Here is a 17,680-nt window from a genome sequence, read left to right on the forward strand (position 1 = left end):
TGAAATTTTGGGTTTGGAGCTCAGGGAAGATACTGGATATATAGATTTGGAAGTCATCAATCTCAAATTGATGGTCGAGGCCTTGGGTACTAATGAGGACCCTTGAGGAAAATATGTGGGGTGCAAGGGGCCACTTCTTGACTCCAGCTAATAAATAGCAGCTTTAGGGGGAGGGCAGAACCATGGCATCTGAGATGGAAGCTGCAACCTGAGCACCTAGGGGAGAATGGCAGATTGGAAGGCAGGGAAGAGAGTTTTCAGGAATGAAACTGCTCAACAGTTTCAGTGGCTACAGAGAAGCATTCTTGGATTCAGCAGTTGTAAAGTTTTTGGTGGTCTTATTGAGAGTGACCTCATTGGTGTGGTTGGGTGGAAGCCCAGCTATCACCTTAAGAAATTAATCAAGAGAGAAAAAGAAGAAATACATAGTCTGCCTGGATGTGTAAGGAAGGAGCAAAGCTGTCTGTAGAGTCTGGTAAGGCTTAACGAAGAAAAGGACTTGTCTGTTGGCAGACGAAAACAGGGGGCTAGAAAAACAAGAGGTTGCAGATATGGAGAGGAAAGGGATAATTGCTGGAAATGGGACCTGGAAGAAACAGGTGAGAAGGAACACAACGTGAGGCTTGAATCCTGGACAGGCAACAGAATGTCTCCGATTTTGACAGGAGAGAAAAAAAGAAAATGAGGGCTAGAGAGGTAAACGAATTATTCGTTTATTAAGCAGAAACTGAGATTGTTGTGGTGGGAGGGCCTCTGCTTCTTCTATGAAGTAAGCAATAAAGGCATCTGCAGAGAAGATGTCAATGAAGCAGAAATGATGGTGATGACTGTTTTATATCCAGCTGGTGTACAGAGCTACAGGCAAGAAGCTGAAGTCAATCTTTACTTCCGTTCCTGATACTCCTGATCTCTTAAGAGCCAAGCAAGGGCAGAAGCTTCAGAGTCAGGTAAGATTAATAAACAAAAATTCGTAAACCTGCCATGCTGGCGTCACAGGGGATGGTTATGTGTGCCCAGTCACTCTTGGTGAGGAGCAGCCTCTCATGCCCATTAATTTCAAGAAGTAGTTTTTGTCCAGGCCATCATAACTGTGGTTATGTTTTATGTGAGCAGGTAATGCCATGTCTTCTTTTCTAAGTGCTATGCAATTTTTGTCATTGGATGAGTAGTCTGTGGACTCCAGGTAGTAAAAATAAATTTCTCGAGCCTTCCATAGGACCTATCTATTGTCCACAGACAAATGCAACCACGTTTCATACATGCAGGCAAAAAGAGAAAAAAATACATATGTTGAGGGCTCTGTCAGAATCCTCTTGTTCTCCTATTGACATTCTTTATTATATGAACTATACCCAGCAGTAAGAACATTAGACAACTGGAATGTGAATATGCATTCCAAATGTGAGACACAGAGAGAAACAAAAGAACAGAAACACATATAACAAACAAACAAATAAGCAAACAAAAAAACACAACAACAGGAAGCCACAAGCCTCCACTTAAAGGTTAAAAATTAATAAAGAAGACTGAATACTAAATAAGAACTGTCTTATCTCTAACATCTGATCCCTATTCTGATTATTTAGTATCTATATGTTGAACTTGCCACCAAAGAGAGACCCCATCATCATGCTGGAAATCAGACCACGGCCTTGAAGCATGCTAGAGACGTGAAGGACATGGTCAGTGAGGTAAGCTGAGAATTTGTACCAAGGCGCTGGGTTAAAGAAAAAAATTCTTTGTGAAAACCTTCACGGCCTGCCTCTGATCAGAAAGCTCATTTCTGTGAATTGTGCTCAGCAGCATCGAGAACAGAAGGCAGAGCTGTTCTCCTATCAAACACGATAACGCTGCTTCTCTAGGCAGGATCCGTGACATGGCTGTGAGCCGGGAGGGATAAAAATACGTGAACTTAAGTTTGTCTGTCTTTTTTATCTTTATTTCCTAGAAAAAGTACAAGACTCAATATGAAAAGATGAAGGACAAGTACACTCCGGTTCCAGATACGCCGGTCCTCATCAGAGCCAAGAAGGCTTACTGGAACGCCAGTGATGTATGCATCCTTTCCTTCTTTCTTCTGTTGTGATAGGAATAGCTGAGGTTGAGTTACCTGAGAAACAGAAGGTATTACAGTCATATCTATAGTTCAAAGTCCTGGCCCACAAAATAGATCAGAGAAAAAACAAAAACAGGGGGAAAAAGGTACAAACAATAGTAGTTAAGGGAAGTAACTAAGAATAATGCCAAGAGATGCTAAAGGCCTGTTGTTCTTCTCGTTGCTCTTCTGGGAAAAATATGATCCTTTCTTGTAATTCTTTGGTATCATTTCCTAGGGATACTTGACAACTAATTGTTACTTATCCATAAAATTATGTTCTTGGAGCCAGCCAAACATAGTTTCAAATCCTGATGCTGTCACTTGACTCAATAGTTTACCTAATATTTCTGAGATTCTTTTCTTGTATGAGGAATAAGGATAAAAATTGTGATCATTAAGTTAGAACAAGTAAGATAATGTGTAAAGATCCATAGCACAGTGCTGAGCTCTTAGATGAGCCTCAGAAAACATTCCCTTTCTTCGCTTTAGTGCCTAAATCATGCTAATGACACGTTTGTTAGAATTAAGAGGGACAGACTTTCACTTCCCATACCACATGATCAAGGACAAGACTGCCTTTAATCATACTGAGATTATCTGTTAATAAAGATATGAAATTAACCCAAGGCAAGTCCTTACCAGTTTTGTATCTCAGAGCCCAAATGCAAATGCATGGCGCCCATTACCAGAACCAGATCCCTTAAGACTGGACATTTCGGGACTTAAACTCAGCCAAAAGCTCAAGCAACCTCATGACCCCTCAACTTAGCAACATAGCTCTAGGATTTCAAGGCATCCTAGGGTAACCTAGAGTTACATCCTAGAGTTACAGTGACCCTCTCCCCCAAAAATGTGAAACGGTCCAACAAATTGGAACAATTTTGTCAAATTTTCATTTGGAGTTGAGAGGAGTCAGCTTGTTGGAAAGATGCAATGCCAATTTGCTTCACATATAAGTTAAAAAAATTATATGCTGCCCCCAAAATCTATCCTCTGGGATATTTTTAATGTTCCTGTGACATCCCATCTCTATCACTTTAAGATTACTGTTGAATATTAAGTTTAACCAAGCTTATTCTGCATTACTACTGTTTTGAGGGCTGGCCACACTATGAAATTGGCCCCAGAGCTCATTATGCCCCATTGGACAGCCCCATGCCTGGGGCTTTGTAAGTACCAATACTGATGCCTCTAATCTTTAAACTAGTCCAGTGTAACAAGAGTGGCATCTAGCATTCAGCTCAGCTCATCTTCCCACAAATAGAGCTAAGTGATCTTATGAGAGTATCCATCTGAAAAACAAAGAAAAGAAAGACATCTTTATCATGTGTTTGCTCAGCTATCCAAAAAGAAAACACCTGTTGAAGGTTGGGAACAGATTGTGTGGAAACGCACCCATCTTGTGAAGATGAGATGAATCTTCTACATATTCGTAGGTTAAAGTCAGAGCTGTTGTCTCTTGAAATACCACAAAGATAAAAATCATAATAAAATAAAATTTTAGGACTGCTTCATGGAGAAGGCATTTCAATACCAGGACTTAGAAACAAAATCTTTCTCTCCTTTCCGTGTATGTTAGTATGTCTTGAGCTCAACAAGGTTATGTTTGTTATTGTTGTTTTTTCCTTTTTCCCTAATTAGTTTTTGTTTTGTTTTATATTTAAACAAACTTTTTAAGTAGTTTTATATTTGCAGAAAGTTATAAAAATAGTACAGAGTTCCCATATAGCCTACTCTCTCCCCAATCATTAACACCTTACATTACCATAGCATATATTTGGCACAACCAATGAACCAATATTAATATATTACCATTAACTAAACTCTATACTTTATTCAGATTTTATTAGTTTTCTCCTAATGTCCTTTTTCTCTTCCAGGATGTGAAATTTATTCATGGGAAGACCTAAGAGAGAAAACTTAAGAGAGTTCAGGCTTAACTCGATAGTTTTTCTTAATCCATATGCTTTTTCTCTTTCCAGCTACGCTACAAAGAAACATTTCAAAAAACCAAAGGTAAATACCACACTGTGAAGGATGCTCTGGATATTGTTTATCATCGCAGAGTCACAGACGACATCAGTAAAGTACGTTCCTTATATATTTCTACTTGTGTGGGGCTTATTAGCCCACGATCATTTTTGTTTAATTTCATCCCTTTCCTAATGCTCTCAGGAGACAAGTACATTTTTTTTTATGTTAACTTTGGGTCAGGCTTCATAGCTGTCTTTGCATTTTTACCTCAGGTGAAATACAAGGAGAACTACATGAGCCAATTGGGAATCTGGAGGTCCATTCCCGATCATCCAGAGAATTTCCACCACCGGGCAGTCACCGATGCCGTCAGTGATGTGAGTCTTGAAATCTTTTATTTTTACATATAAATTCATATGCCTACATAGCTAAGGAAATCAAACACTGCATAAAAACTGATTAATCAAACACTGCATAAAAACTTGACTTAATTTTGGTTTTCCGTATGGATGTTTAAATTATAAAACTCATTGCTAAATGAGTGACCTTTAATTTTGGAGAGAAAAAAAATATTCCAATTTATAAACCTAATTTTTCTTCTAAATGTATTATATCATATTACCTGACTGGAAGTGATACTTCATCTAAGCAATAACCTATTTTCAATCAATTGAAAAGACAACTTCATGAAGCAATTAAGGCATGTAACAATGCTCATTGAGAAAGAAATTTCAGCTCTCTTTATGAAAATACAGCTGCCAAGTTAATGATATACTTTCTAGGAAAGTATGCCTATTAAATCTGAATTGCTTTAATTAGTATTAAAAATGAAAATTTCCATATATAATACAATACACCATAAAATGAGCAGAAAGCAATATTATTGGAAACTTTCTTTAAATAATTGTTTTAATACTTTATTATTCTATATGCCTCAGCGGTCAGAGTTCTACTTGTTCCACTTGTATTGATCCTAACCTACTGCTATTTGGAGATCTTAAACTCTTTGATAATGTTCTTCTCCTAGGTAAAGTACAAAGAAGATTTGACCTGGCTTAAAGGCATTGGTTGCTATGCCTATGATACTCCAGACTTCACTTTGGCCGAAAAGAACAAGACTCTCTACAGCAAGGTATCTCTACTCAAGGATAATGTCCACATCCATTCAGTATATACCAGTCCCCACAGAGAGAATTAGCACTGATGATATAGCTTTTCATATTTCCACCCCTATTCTTGCTTCTAGACCCTATAATCAAAGTACATACTGAACTGTTCACTCAGGACCTGACTATTGTCATCATTTATTTTAATCTGATAAACAGTTGTCTCAGTAAAACTTCTCATGTCTCTTCCAGAATTCTTTCCCTATTAATATGTCTCTGGGTGATTTACCTTTTTAGATCTGACATATATAAAGCGAGATTATTTTAATCCATAAACTTAATATGTGACTTGAGGCAAATACTTTTGTTTTTATGACCTCATTTGTCTATTTCCAAAAAAAAAAATAAAGCAATTGGATTAACTTTCTTTGAGTTCTAAAACAAGAGTCAGCAAACTTTTCTAAAAAGTGCCAGATAGTTAATATTTTAGACTTTGTGGGCCCCATTCATTCTGACACATATTATTTGTTACAATTCATTAAAATTACAAGCAAAAAAACATTCTTAGTTTATGGGGCCATTTTAAAACAGGTGGTGGTCTAGATGTTAGTCCAACCCTTGCCCTAAAATATTATGGTTATCTGATTAATTCCTGGAAAAATATTTCAAATTAATGGACTAAAAAATATCTTCAAGTGCACATAGAAATATTTTCAAAGTAAAATAATAATCATTATAATATAGAGAAACAAAGAAGGAATTGATTGAAATTTTTGCCTAATTTGGAAAATAGATCAATTTGTCATACATTCAATGAAAGCATGTATTTTAGGGTGAGTTTTCAAGAAATCCAGGTGAATATATCTTTCATTGCCTTAAGAGATAGAATACATATTCAAAAATTACTTGTTAGCTCTATGAATGAATTATCACAATTGTATAAGTTAAATGGCATGTCTCATCCTTAAGATAATCACAGTCTGAAGTAACCGCATTCTATTTTCTCTAGTATAAATATAAAGAGGTATTTGAAAGGATGAAGTCAGATTTCAAGTATGAAGCCGATTGTCCAATCAATAGGCATTTCAAGTATGCGACTCAATTGATGAATGAGGTACGTGTGACCTGATCCAATTAAGCCTATTCGGTTCCCTTTAAGAAGTTTATAGTTATTTGGTTATAACCTGATATATGAAACGACAGGAAAGCCATTCTAATTATTGATTCAAGATAAAGATTTGGAAAGACTCTAATAATGTCACCATCTGATGGGCTCTGCCAAAAGCACAAATAAGAACAAGTGAAGGGACTGTCCAGAGTAGTGTGAGGGCCCCACAGCCACCATCATCTCTGTTTGCACTAGCAAAGGGCAGACAGCCCTTTGGGTGATAAGAGCAAAGAGTTAAAGGATTTCGTTGACTATCAGCTCAACTCCCTTAAACATGATATTGTGCAGAGTTGGGAGACACAGAAGTTCAAGGTTGATTTAGGATCCCTTACTAAGGCACAGAAATGCAGTAGGTGGAAGTCACCCCTAGGGGATAGTTGTAATTCAACATTCAATCGTATTTGCCATTGTTACTCATACATTGGTGCAGAGAAGTATCCATTTATTAGTACCCAAAATATTCCTTTATATATTCTACCCAGTTTTTCCTGGAACTATCTGCAATAATTTAAGTTAAAATTAGCTTAAAATGACTGAAAAAAGTGAGATATTAATTAACTTATGTTTAAATGGTTTTATATTTAATTTCTTATTTTTGGATTTTCCATAGATTTATTTAAATTCAGAATTAGAAAATTAGTAAAATGTATCTAAAAGTGTGTAGCCAATGGTATATTTATTTTAATGTGACTTTTTTGATATTTTTATTGTTTGTAAATTTGATTTCATTCATTTTCAGTAGATTTCCAGGCTGGACAACTCTGAAGAATTACTGTTAGTAGCTTCCTAGAATATAGTCTTGATATATTTTGTTTCTGTTTTTCAAATTCACAAAGGATTTCCAGGTCTCTTTTATAATCAAATAAATTAACTAGCATTAGAAGATTATTAGAATTTGTTCATAAATGTTCTTTTGGATTCTCACAGCCTTAGAGAGTAGATCTATAGCTTATGAGCACCTTATTTTAAATACAACTTAAGATGCCATAAAACATAACAGTGCTAATGGCATCATATGAAGAGATGGGAAATGTTTAGGTACAAGATACTCCAAATTTGGTGTCATAAATCAGATCCATCCCAAGCCCCAGCCTTCTGCAAGAGATCTTCCTTCACTTGACTCTCTTTGCCTCCCTGTTTTTATTAACCCGGATGCTTTGGGAGCCCACCTCCCAAAATGACATATTTCTGGCTCTCTGGAGTGTTTTTATCTTGAGACATTTCTATGTAGCCTTGAAGTTGTACTCTTGCTATAATTTGATCTGATGTCTGAGCAGAAAAAATACAGAGCTGATTATGAGCAGCGGAAAGATAAATACCACCTGGTAGTCGATGAGCCTAGACATCTGCTGGCTAAGATCGCAGGCAACCAGATAAGTCAGGTACTGTGATGGGGCTGTTTGGACGGCCCAGGCAGGACTGTGCTCCAGATTTCTCATGAAATGTTGTTCTGTCTGCTGCAAGGATGTCATAGGTTCTGCCTATGATATTGGGATGTCCTGTTTCAAAGTATCTGTCTAGCCACCCAAAGAGCCCATGAGCTATTTGAGTGTGCCAGTCCATGCCATGCTCTGTGTCCTCACGTGTGCCGTAGTGAAGATGAAAAGCTGGGTCCTCCTACCCTTTATTCTTCTGGAGACCCTGCTTATAACTTGCATTTGTAAACTGCTAATTGAGTTGCAAAAGCAGAAACAAAGAAACAAATTAATGGAAGGAAATAAAACAGAATTCCCTACTGTATTTTCGAACTCCAATGATGTCTTCTTTTCTATAAGGCAATTTTGGTGGCACTAGCTATATCATTCCCCATTCATAAGGACTATGAATGGTCAACTGCAAGTATTGCAATCATTTTATGTAGCATTATAATGTATTTGGTGTCTTCGTTCACACGCATATGTGAGCACATAAAGTGTGTCTGCCTACATCTCTTCACTCAGAGGTGATTGGGATATAGAGCCATGTTCTTAAGTCTCTTTTGTGCTTCACTGCTCTTTGCATGAACAGAGAAAATATAAATCTAGTGCCAAGATGCTTCTGAAACAAGGATGTAATGAACTTCTGCGTCCAGATATGTTGACTGCCCTCTACAACAGTTACATGTGGAGCCAGGTAATTTTGGATGTGATGTGAAGAAGAGATTTAGAAGCCTTCGGATTCACATTATGCATACCTTGATTTCCTTCCTCGTCCCTTGCTCAAGCTGGTTTCTCATGATAAAGCTGCATAAAAATATCCATTCCTTGTAAATGAACCCTGGCTGTGGCCAACTGTGATGATGCAACAGCCATCAGCTGTACATCATCTGACACCTTTGAAACTCCTAGTAAGATTAACTGAAACTTTTTCAAACAATTTCCAAATGGATGTAACAGTAACTTCCATTTTTCAATATATTCCCCCCCTAAAATAAACTCCTTAGAGATTGAAGATATTAATTAGATTCAACAGCTTTTGAAAGACCTGAATACTTAATGTTTTTTCTAATTTGGCCATTATTCAATGGTCACTACCACTGTACCGTTTAGGGAGATGAAGATTACAATACAGCTCTTTGAATATCATGCATACTCACAGCCCCTCTTGAGTTTGATGCTGAATTTGCTAGGTTATTTTTAGCATATCTGTCCTCTCACACACCTGTTAACAACATTGCTGATAACATTACCTTCCTACAAGGTCCATGGAAACACACACCACCACCTTTCCATCATATGCTGAAAAGTAAATTTGAAGCAGCAAAAAAAAAAAAGTGGTAATTGCTTAACTAGTAGATACAGTGTTAATAAAATGCCGTTATTTTTCCACACACAAAAATTTTTTAATCTATCTTTTGTATTAGTAACTTGTTTTATCATCTTAGTTTAATATCAAATCAACACATGAAATGAGAGGGATGAGGTCTCCCCATGAATATTCTACTTGCCTGCCACTATTTTTGTCTCCTGATATGATCATCAAATAGTTGTGCATGAAATTTTGTTGTGCTGTCTGCATCTGTACTGCTTGAAACAGCTTATGTGCATGAAAAAAGAAAAATCATGGCTTGGAAATTACAAAAAATAAATGTCTTTTTTAAAATGATAAATGCTTTAAATTATATATACTAATTTTTTATTTTACATATGTTTCATCTTGATTGGAAACATACCTTAAGAAATCGTACGTATTTGATGCAGCATATTGTAAGTGAATAATTACTTGTCAGAGTTCGGAGAACAAGAGTCTAGTCCTGGCTCTGAGATTCAGTCTGTATGTGCCCTTAGCTCAGTCTCTTAACCTTTCTGGGCTTCAATTTCCACATGTATAAAATATATTGAAAATATCGCTTTTATCATTATTATTATTTGCTACTCCATTTCTTGATTGCTATCAAATACAGATTTATATTAAACATTTTCAATGAGCATTTCAAAAGAAAGCATGACACCATTCCCCAAATCTGTGGTTTATATAATCTACTATTATATAAACTGTAGGACTCTCTCAAGATGAAAATTAGATTCTGTAAAGCTCTCTCTTCTACTTACTAGAGTTAACTTGTTCTTCTCTTCTACAATTTAGATAGAGTACAGGAAAAAGTACGAAAAATCTAAGGACAAATTTACCTCAGTTGTGGACACTCCAGAACACCTGCGTACAACAAAAGTCAACAAACAAATCAGTGATGTAAGTACAGGAAACACTGAATGGATTCTCAAACTCAGGGAGCATTTGCAAATGTGGTGGGGCCTTTTGGATGTCACAATGTGTGGAAGACTCCACTGCCATTGAGTGGGAGTGAAGCAATGTCCTGCTATGCCCAGGACTCCTCTTGTACAATAAAGAACTGTTCCAACCAAATTGGCATACACCCTATTTTAGAGGCGCTGGGGCTTTAGAAAGCGTAAAAGTACCTGTTGAGTTTATAGAATTCTCTTTCCTTTATATACATTCAAAAATTAAAACCCCTTTCAGTTTATATTTTTACATTACATTATAAATTGAGATGCATAACATTGTCTTTCTACTTTTTCATCTCATTTAGATACTTTATAAATTAGAATACAACAAGGCCAAACCCAGAGGCTATACCACAATCCATGACACACCCATGTTGCTACATGTCCGGAAGGTCAAAGATGAAGTCAGTGATGTAAGTACCAGATTAGTTTTGCAGTCCCTCTCATCCTGGCCTCTCTGATGTGATATAACAAACCCCAGTCCACTTATCTATTTCTGCATAACAATCTCCCTAAAACTTAGTGTCTTAAAACATCAATCATCTTTTTTTGTTTGTGATTCTGTGAGCTGACTGGCCATAGCCAAGTGGATCTTCTGAGGCTCAGATGGGCCAGGACATCTGGTTGGCTCACTCATGCAGCTAGTTAGCAATTGATAATGGCTCTGAACTGGGAGCTTAGCTGTTGTATAGACAGGAACCCCTCCATGGGCCTTTCCATGTGATTTGGACATTTCATAACATAGTGGGTGGGTTCCAAGAGGCTGAAGTAGAAGCTTCCAGACAAGTTAAGGGCTACTCCTAGAACTGACAAGGGTCACTTTTGCTGTATTTGACTGGGCACAGTGGATACCCAGGTTCAACAGGTGAAGAAATAAATGCCACTTCTGGATGAATGAATGGCAAGGTCACGTTGCAGAAAAAGCATGTAGGGAATGGATATTGTAGAGACCATTTTGAAAAATGAAATATGCCATAAGTTCTATTACTACTCTATAAACTTTATCTAGAGGAACAAGGTAGCCATTAAATTCTCACACTGAATTTGAGGAGAAATTATATCCATGAATTTTCAGATATATAGCTAGATTCTGGGGTTGGAAACTATCATCATTTTGTTTAAAAAAAAATAAAGTATTTCAAAGAACACTAGGGCTACATGGGTACCAGAAAGAATAGTAAAGGCGACTGTGGAATAGCTCATCTGAAATGCCCCAAAGCCTTGACTCTGGCCGGTGCTCAGGAATTCCTTGGCAGATTAGAAAATGTGCTCACAGTGTTGACCGTGAGCAGCTGTGAAAAGTGTTAAATGCATTCGGTGCCTTGTTTATGAAGGCAGACATGAAGAAGAACTTTTAAAAATATTTTGTCATATTTTTCATGTTAAAATAAGTTTTGGTACATCAAACACGGACATCAAGCATTCATAAACATCTATCAGGTAGATCTTTTATGTGGAGCATCTCACCCCCTCTCACTGTAGAAAAATGAAGCATTTCTGCATCTATGTCCCTGCACTTTCTGACTATAACCTGAGATGCTGATGAAAAATATGGATTTCTAGGCCTTTTCTCCTGAAGATACTGCTTTACTACATCTATGGTTAAGCGCAGAAAATTGTAATTCTTATGATCAAGCAAATTTGGTAGTACTACTAGGCTTCCTTAGAACAGTTTCACTTCAGATTTAACCACATTAAAACCTTGCATCTTTCAGTAATAATTAGTGAGAAAGCCCCAAAGAGGCTCCAGGGCCCTTTTATGTTTAAAATTGAGTGAAGCTAGAATTTCCAGGCCCAGGATGGGGAAACTACCTATTGGGCCCTCAGAGGATGGGGAAACTACCTATTGGGCCCTCAGAGGCAAAGCCTTCCCTGTCCATCTCCCTCCCATTCAAACCCTCACATGCCCAAACTTGGTAGATGTGGCTCTAGCAGTGATGATTGTGATGACTGCATCCATCCATCAGTTCATTCATTCATCAAATCTTTATTGGGTTTCTATGTGCCTGACACTAGGAATGAGATGATGAATGACACACAATCTTTGCCCTCAAGGAGTTCAGCTTAATGAAAAGAATAGACAGATACACAAATAATTATAAGACATGATAAGAACTGGAACTGTGGGGGCAGAGAGGGGTAAGACTCATTCATTCTGAGTGGGGAAAGGAAAGCGTCTCTTCCTTCAGCAGTTTTCAAGATATTGTGAACTTAGAATTTTCTGATTTGGAGAAGATAAAACACACAGGGATGTAGCTGTGTAACTGGCCCTTTCAGCACAAGCTCATGGGACATAAATCCTGTGGCAACACTGGTAAACATACTCAGTGTGTCCTGAAGAGCTGATTTTAAGAGCTGAGATAGGAAAGTGCACATCTGCATGGCTGCGTGGCTGCATGGCTGCTTCCGTTATTCACACAGATTTATTCTGTTCTAAGGAACATTGTGTCCTATAGTCATGGTTTAAAGTTCTAGTTTTTTAAAAAGTGCTTAGTAGGCTGCTATTAAAAAAAAAAAAAAATTAACTTTGTCACTGCGTTTCCTCACACAGCTGAAATACAAAGAGGTTTACCAAAGAAATAAGTCCAACTGCACCATAAAGCCAGACGCTGTTCATATCAAAGCAGCCAAGGACGCCTACAAAGTCAACACCAATGTAAGTTCTGAAACTTCCCCAAGCCTAACAGGGTATTTACCAGCTTCTGTAGGACATACAGAAGGACCTTCTTAAACACCTCTTCAGGTAACCGAGCTCCAGTGAGTCCAAGAGTTAGGCCCCAGGGTCATAAGTAATGACGCTGAAATCTAAATGCTGCCTTTGAGTCTTACAAAAGAGAATGGGGAAGAGCAAGGGTGGCCTAGCCCATGCCATGGATGTTACACCCACTCAGCCCTCATGGTAGGTGGCTGAGAAACTGTAGATTGAGTTCTGAAATGAAAGTTGTATTTTGCTAATTGTCTCAGCATCTTCCATTCTCTTCACCCTCTGTATTCTCCTCCTGCTTCATATACATACCTAGAGCCTGCTTCTTATTAAAAAAAATTTGTTTCAGTCACTTGATGCTGTCAAGAGTTGGCCTAGAACTTCCTCCTGCTCAGATCTCCCTGTGCTGACTCATTTCTTTGTTGTGGGGCATCTTAAAGCCTTGACCACAGAAACATTTTGGTGCATTTAGAGGAATATGAACTTTTAAAAAGTATATACAAATGGTTATATAATGCAACCATTATAACCCAACTGGTGCCCATTAGTGCCAGAGAGAACATGTATTTATTAGGGCCAGAAAACTGAAATGCCTTTAAAGGTTGTTAAGTAGCTTAACGGTGACCTGAGAGTGGATTGAGGGATGGGTAGCAGGATGGATGTGGGAACAAGCAAATGAAGTAAAATGTACATTGTAGAATCCAGGCAGTGGGTGTATGGGCATTCTCTGTAAGATTTTTGCAACCCCCTCAAGGGTTATATGTTTGAAAATTTTCACAGTAGTGTGGGGAAATTTTTATCAAATAGTATACATAGATGCGTGCACTTTTTATGTGTGCAAATTATACCTTGACAAAAAATACAGAGAGAAAAGGAGTGAGGAAAGAAATGGATCTGATAGAGAAGGCTCTTCCAAGAACACTCAAATTATATTACAGACACTTCTGTGCCTCGGATTTGGCCTGGGGCAGCCAGTTTTCCAGCTCCGATAAATGTCTAGGAAGTACACAAACACCTGCAAAGCCAGATGGCCTGAATTTGAATCCCAGCTCCACTTTTTACAAGCTGTCTCACCTTGGGCAGGTTTTTCACCTGTCGATTTTATGCAGTTGTTATAAAGATTAAATGAGTTAATATTTATAAAGCATGGCACAAAATAATTTACTATAAATGTTATATATATATATATATATATATATACACACACATGTATATATATATATATAAAAATTAAGCTTGAACTTAGTTAGAAATTAGAAATACTTGACTCTGAAGATAATTAAGCTGCACTGGCAGAGTTAGAAAAATTGTAGAATCATTTCACTCAGAGGCCTTTAAAATGCTCAGCCCCTATTTTGAGACCAAAGGGTCCTACAAGATGACCTCTTAAGTGACCGACTAGCTGCATAAATTGTAGAGAAATTTTAATTGGGGCTCTCTCTTGCATAAAGAACCATGATTTGTTGCATGTTAAAATGCAAGATGAGTTCGTCTGTGCCATATGTGTAGTTAGGAATTCAGCCCACTGAATGGCGTGATTTGTTTTCCTCTTGTTAAAAACAGCTGGACTACAAGAAGTTGTATGAAGCCAACAAAGCCCACTGGAGGTGGATTCCTGACAGACCAGACTTCATCCAGGCTGCCAAGTCATCCCTGCAGCAAAGCGATGTGAGATAAGAAAGACATTCCTGATACCAAAAATATTGACAGTTGTTCATAATAACCACTGTTGTGGGTGTTAACCCTCGCTCATCTTAGATCCAAGAAGGACAGGAGGGTTTGGGGGTGTGAAAGGCAACCTCAGGAAGCAGAATGGGCCACAGATTCTAGTCTTGTGTGACTGGGTCCAGACAAATGGTTCAGAGTCCTGAGGGGTGGGGCTGGGAGCCAGCAGGCTGAGGGGGCTTGGGCTTGGCCTCGGGCCTAGAAAGAGCCCAGTATGCCATAAGGGGCCAGGAACCCCTGCCCCCATTCCCATAGCACGCCCTCTTAAAGGGACCCCTTAATCAAATGCCGGCTTTCTCCTGTGCCTGTCACACTTCCAGATTTTCCTCTGCCTCTCTTCCATTACAGTTTGAATATAAGCTGGACCGAGAGTTCCTCAAGGGTTGCAAGCTTTCTGTCACTGACGATAAAGACATGGTTCTGGCCCTAAGGAATTCCTTAATAGAAAGTGACGTAAGTATTCAGTCATTGATGCCTAACCTCACTCAGGGCTGCCTTCAGCAGCACAGTCCCCAGGGGCACCCAGGAAAAGACAGAGGAGGGCTGCTGCTGTAGGAGCTCAGGTGAGGGTCCTGAAATGTGACCCTGCCCCCCACAAACACCAGTGACATGCCAGAACAGGGTGGCAGCAGGGAGAAGCTATTAAATCCAGGTGACTGATCTTGATTTATAACTGCACCACAAGATAATTCACACAGCAAGAATTGGGAATCTGAAGGCCTGGCTGGATTTTACAAGAAAACTAATTCATTTTCATGGAATCATATTCTTTCTATGCTGTAGTTTCCTCATCTGGAAAGGAGGAATAATAATGCCTCCTGAAAGTGCTTTAAACTACGGCTATATGTTTAAAGATTCATCACGAAATCCGTTCTGATTGTTCTTAAAACCTCAACTTGCAAGAGATAAAGAAAATCCTTTTTGTATATTTTCCAAGATTTCCAAACATCCAACCTTCTATTGAGTTAAATGTTCCTGCTGTGTCAATAATGCTCTTCTCCCAGTTCTATTGACTTGGGAGCTTAATAAAAATATGTAGGAGATCCAGAGGAGCTAAAAATATGTTTTTTTCACCCCTGCAGCTGAAATACAAAGAGAAACATGTCAAGGAAAGAGGAAGCTGCCATGCCGTGCCTGACACTCCTCAGATCCTCTTGGCAAAGACTGTCAGCAATCTGGTGTCTGAGGTAACCCTCCAGCAGCCATATGGCCTTCTTCCATCTGGGGCTAATGCCCAGCCAGACACTCTAACAAGCTCTCTATGGATTCCCTCAGAACAAATACAAGGACTACGTGAAGAAGCACTTGGCCCAGGGCTCATACACAACACTGCCAGAGACGCGGGACACTGTTCACGTCAAGAAAGTGACCAAGCATGTCAGTGATGTAAGTAACCAGCCCCGGGACTCTGGGCAGCAGCACTGCCACTTTACCTTAGAATCCAGCAAAAGACCACAAACTGCCCTTTTGCTTACAGACACTTGCCTTTATGTAACTTCACTCTTACCATCAATACCTGTCTGTAAATTTTGAACTCAGGTTTAATCCTTTAAAAGACCACTCATTATTTATTAGCTTTCGAATTATGGCAACTATAGCAGATGTGAGTGTTGCCCCAGGACATGTTATGTAGCAATATAAGATGTTATTAACCCAGCATTAATAAAGGGAGGAAGTGCTGCTGATGAAGACTCACCTCTCCTACCATTAAACTGCTAAACAATTTTAGCGAAGTAAAATCACCGCTTTGAATCTCGGTAATCTCTGCCCACTATGTCCTTATCGGTAATGCTTTAAAAATCATGTTATTATATTTTATGAGCCCTATATGCTTCTACATATTTTTAAACGGTAGAAATGGTAAATGAAAGAACTTAATTTCCTTGTAGTCAGTTCTCCAAAGATTGGCATGTGGGACAAGTGTTGTTCCAGGACAGAAACGACAGAGAAGAACTGGAATATGAATCAGGGACCCGAGTTCCAGGCTGATGCCGGAATGGGGAGCCGTGGGTTTTCTGGAGCTCTTCTCACAGTTATTCAAGGAAATCAATTCTGTTCCCAGCTTCCTCTGCTCAAAAATGTAATTCTGGCTCTTTTTAGACAAATTACAAAAAGAAGTTTGTCAAGGAGAAAGGGAAATCCAACTATTCCATCATGCTGGAGCCGCCAGACGTGATGCATGCCATGGAAGTGGCCAAGAAGCAGAGCAATGTAAGTGTCTCCTCTCAGCTCCCTCTCAGAGGCCTGTGGGGCCAATGGAGCCCAAACTAGTGCATGCAGGCTAGTTCCAGGGAGTGGTCATCCTAACTTTTATATCTGGCAGTTTAAAAGATATGGCGGTAGGGTTAGTTTGGCTTTAATAAAATGATTCCCAGTACTTAATGAGGGCCTTTGGAAAGGTAGCCTATCTCTCAAGTGAGTAAACAATTTTTTTTTTTCCAATAAAGGTCATTTACAAAAAAGATGCCAAAGAAGGCCTGCATTATACCACAGTGGCCGATCGGCCAGACATCAAGAAGGCCACGCAGGCAGCCAAACAGGCCAGTGAGGTAAGGGTGTGGTTGAAATGTACCTGGTCCCCAGTGGTCACTGCCAACAAGTAGTACGCGGCACCCACCACCTGGAATGTATGTCCCATTTTGGTTTCCTCTGATTCAGGTGGAGTACAGAGCCAAGCACCGGAAGGAGGGCAGCCATGGATTAAGCATGCTTGGTCGTCCAGACATTGAAATGGCCAAAAAGGCAGCCAAACTGAGCAGCCAGGTAACGTAGGATGGACAAGAGATAGCTCTAATGTGAGATTTTAAAAACCTTGCAGGAAGAAGTGATTCCCAGAAGGAAAGTGCAGTATTAGCAACCAAAGAGATATTGGGTCTTTCCTAGCACAGCAAAGCTTTGAAACCTTGTATCATCATAAAAGGGGTGCTAAGGACTTTCTTTCTTGTTTCCCTCTAACATCTCTAGGCCTTTGTTGGTTTCCACTTTTCCATTTATAGGCATCTGTCTAGGTGCCCATATGCTTAACTATCTTTATGTGACAGAAACATCGACTCTTTAGAACCTCTCCCCAGGCACTGAGAGTTCCATCCCAAAGGCCTGATTCATACTTAAGTCACCTATGGGATCTTGTAACATGCAAGAGTCATGAAATTCTAACTGTTAGAACCCAACCAGATGCAGTCG

At 38.9% G+C, this 17,680-nt stretch overlaps 1 protein-coding gene across 1 annotated transcript in view; it reads left to right on the plus strand.

Moving 5' to 3' along the window:
• The window catches only part of NEB (nebulin), a 201,993-nt gene that overhangs the window by 151,397 nt on the left and 32,916 nt on the right, over window positions 1-17,680 (plus strand). The window contains exons 107-124 of the mRNA XM_011360291.2: window positions 843-947; window positions 1,587-1,691; window positions 1,949-2,053; window positions 4,081-4,185; window positions 4,345-4,449; window positions 5,100-5,204; window positions 6,188-6,292; window positions 7,624-7,728; window positions 9,911-10,015; window positions 10,374-10,481; window positions 12,620-12,724; window positions 14,336-14,440; window positions 14,846-14,950; window positions 15,580-15,684; window positions 15,773-15,883; window positions 16,598-16,708; window positions 16,945-17,046; window positions 17,156-17,260. Coding sequence (XP_011358593.1) covers window positions 843-947; window positions 1,587-1,691; window positions 1,949-2,053; window positions 4,081-4,185; window positions 4,345-4,449; window positions 5,100-5,204; window positions 6,188-6,292; window positions 7,624-7,728; window positions 9,911-10,015; window positions 10,374-10,481; window positions 12,620-12,724; window positions 14,336-14,440; window positions 14,846-14,950; window positions 15,580-15,684; window positions 15,773-15,883; window positions 16,598-16,708; window positions 16,945-17,046; window positions 17,156-17,260 — 1,902 coding nt within the window. The remainder of the gene's footprint in view (window positions 1-842; window positions 948-1,586; window positions 1,692-1,948; window positions 2,054-4,080; window positions 4,186-4,344; window positions 4,450-5,099; window positions 5,205-6,187; window positions 6,293-7,623; window positions 7,729-9,910; window positions 10,016-10,373; window positions 10,482-12,619; window positions 12,725-14,335; window positions 14,441-14,845; window positions 14,951-15,579; window positions 15,685-15,772; window positions 15,884-16,597; window positions 16,709-16,944; window positions 17,047-17,155; window positions 17,261-17,680) is intronic.

The sequence above is a fragment of the Pteropus vampyrus genome, unplaced genomic scaffold (assembly GCF_000151845.1).
Source record: "Pteropus vampyrus isolate Shadow unplaced genomic scaffold, Pvam_2.0 Scaffold2, whole genome shotgun sequence".
Taxonomy (NCBI): domain Eukaryota; kingdom Metazoa; phylum Chordata; class Mammalia; order Chiroptera; family Pteropodidae; genus Pteropus; species Pteropus vampyrus.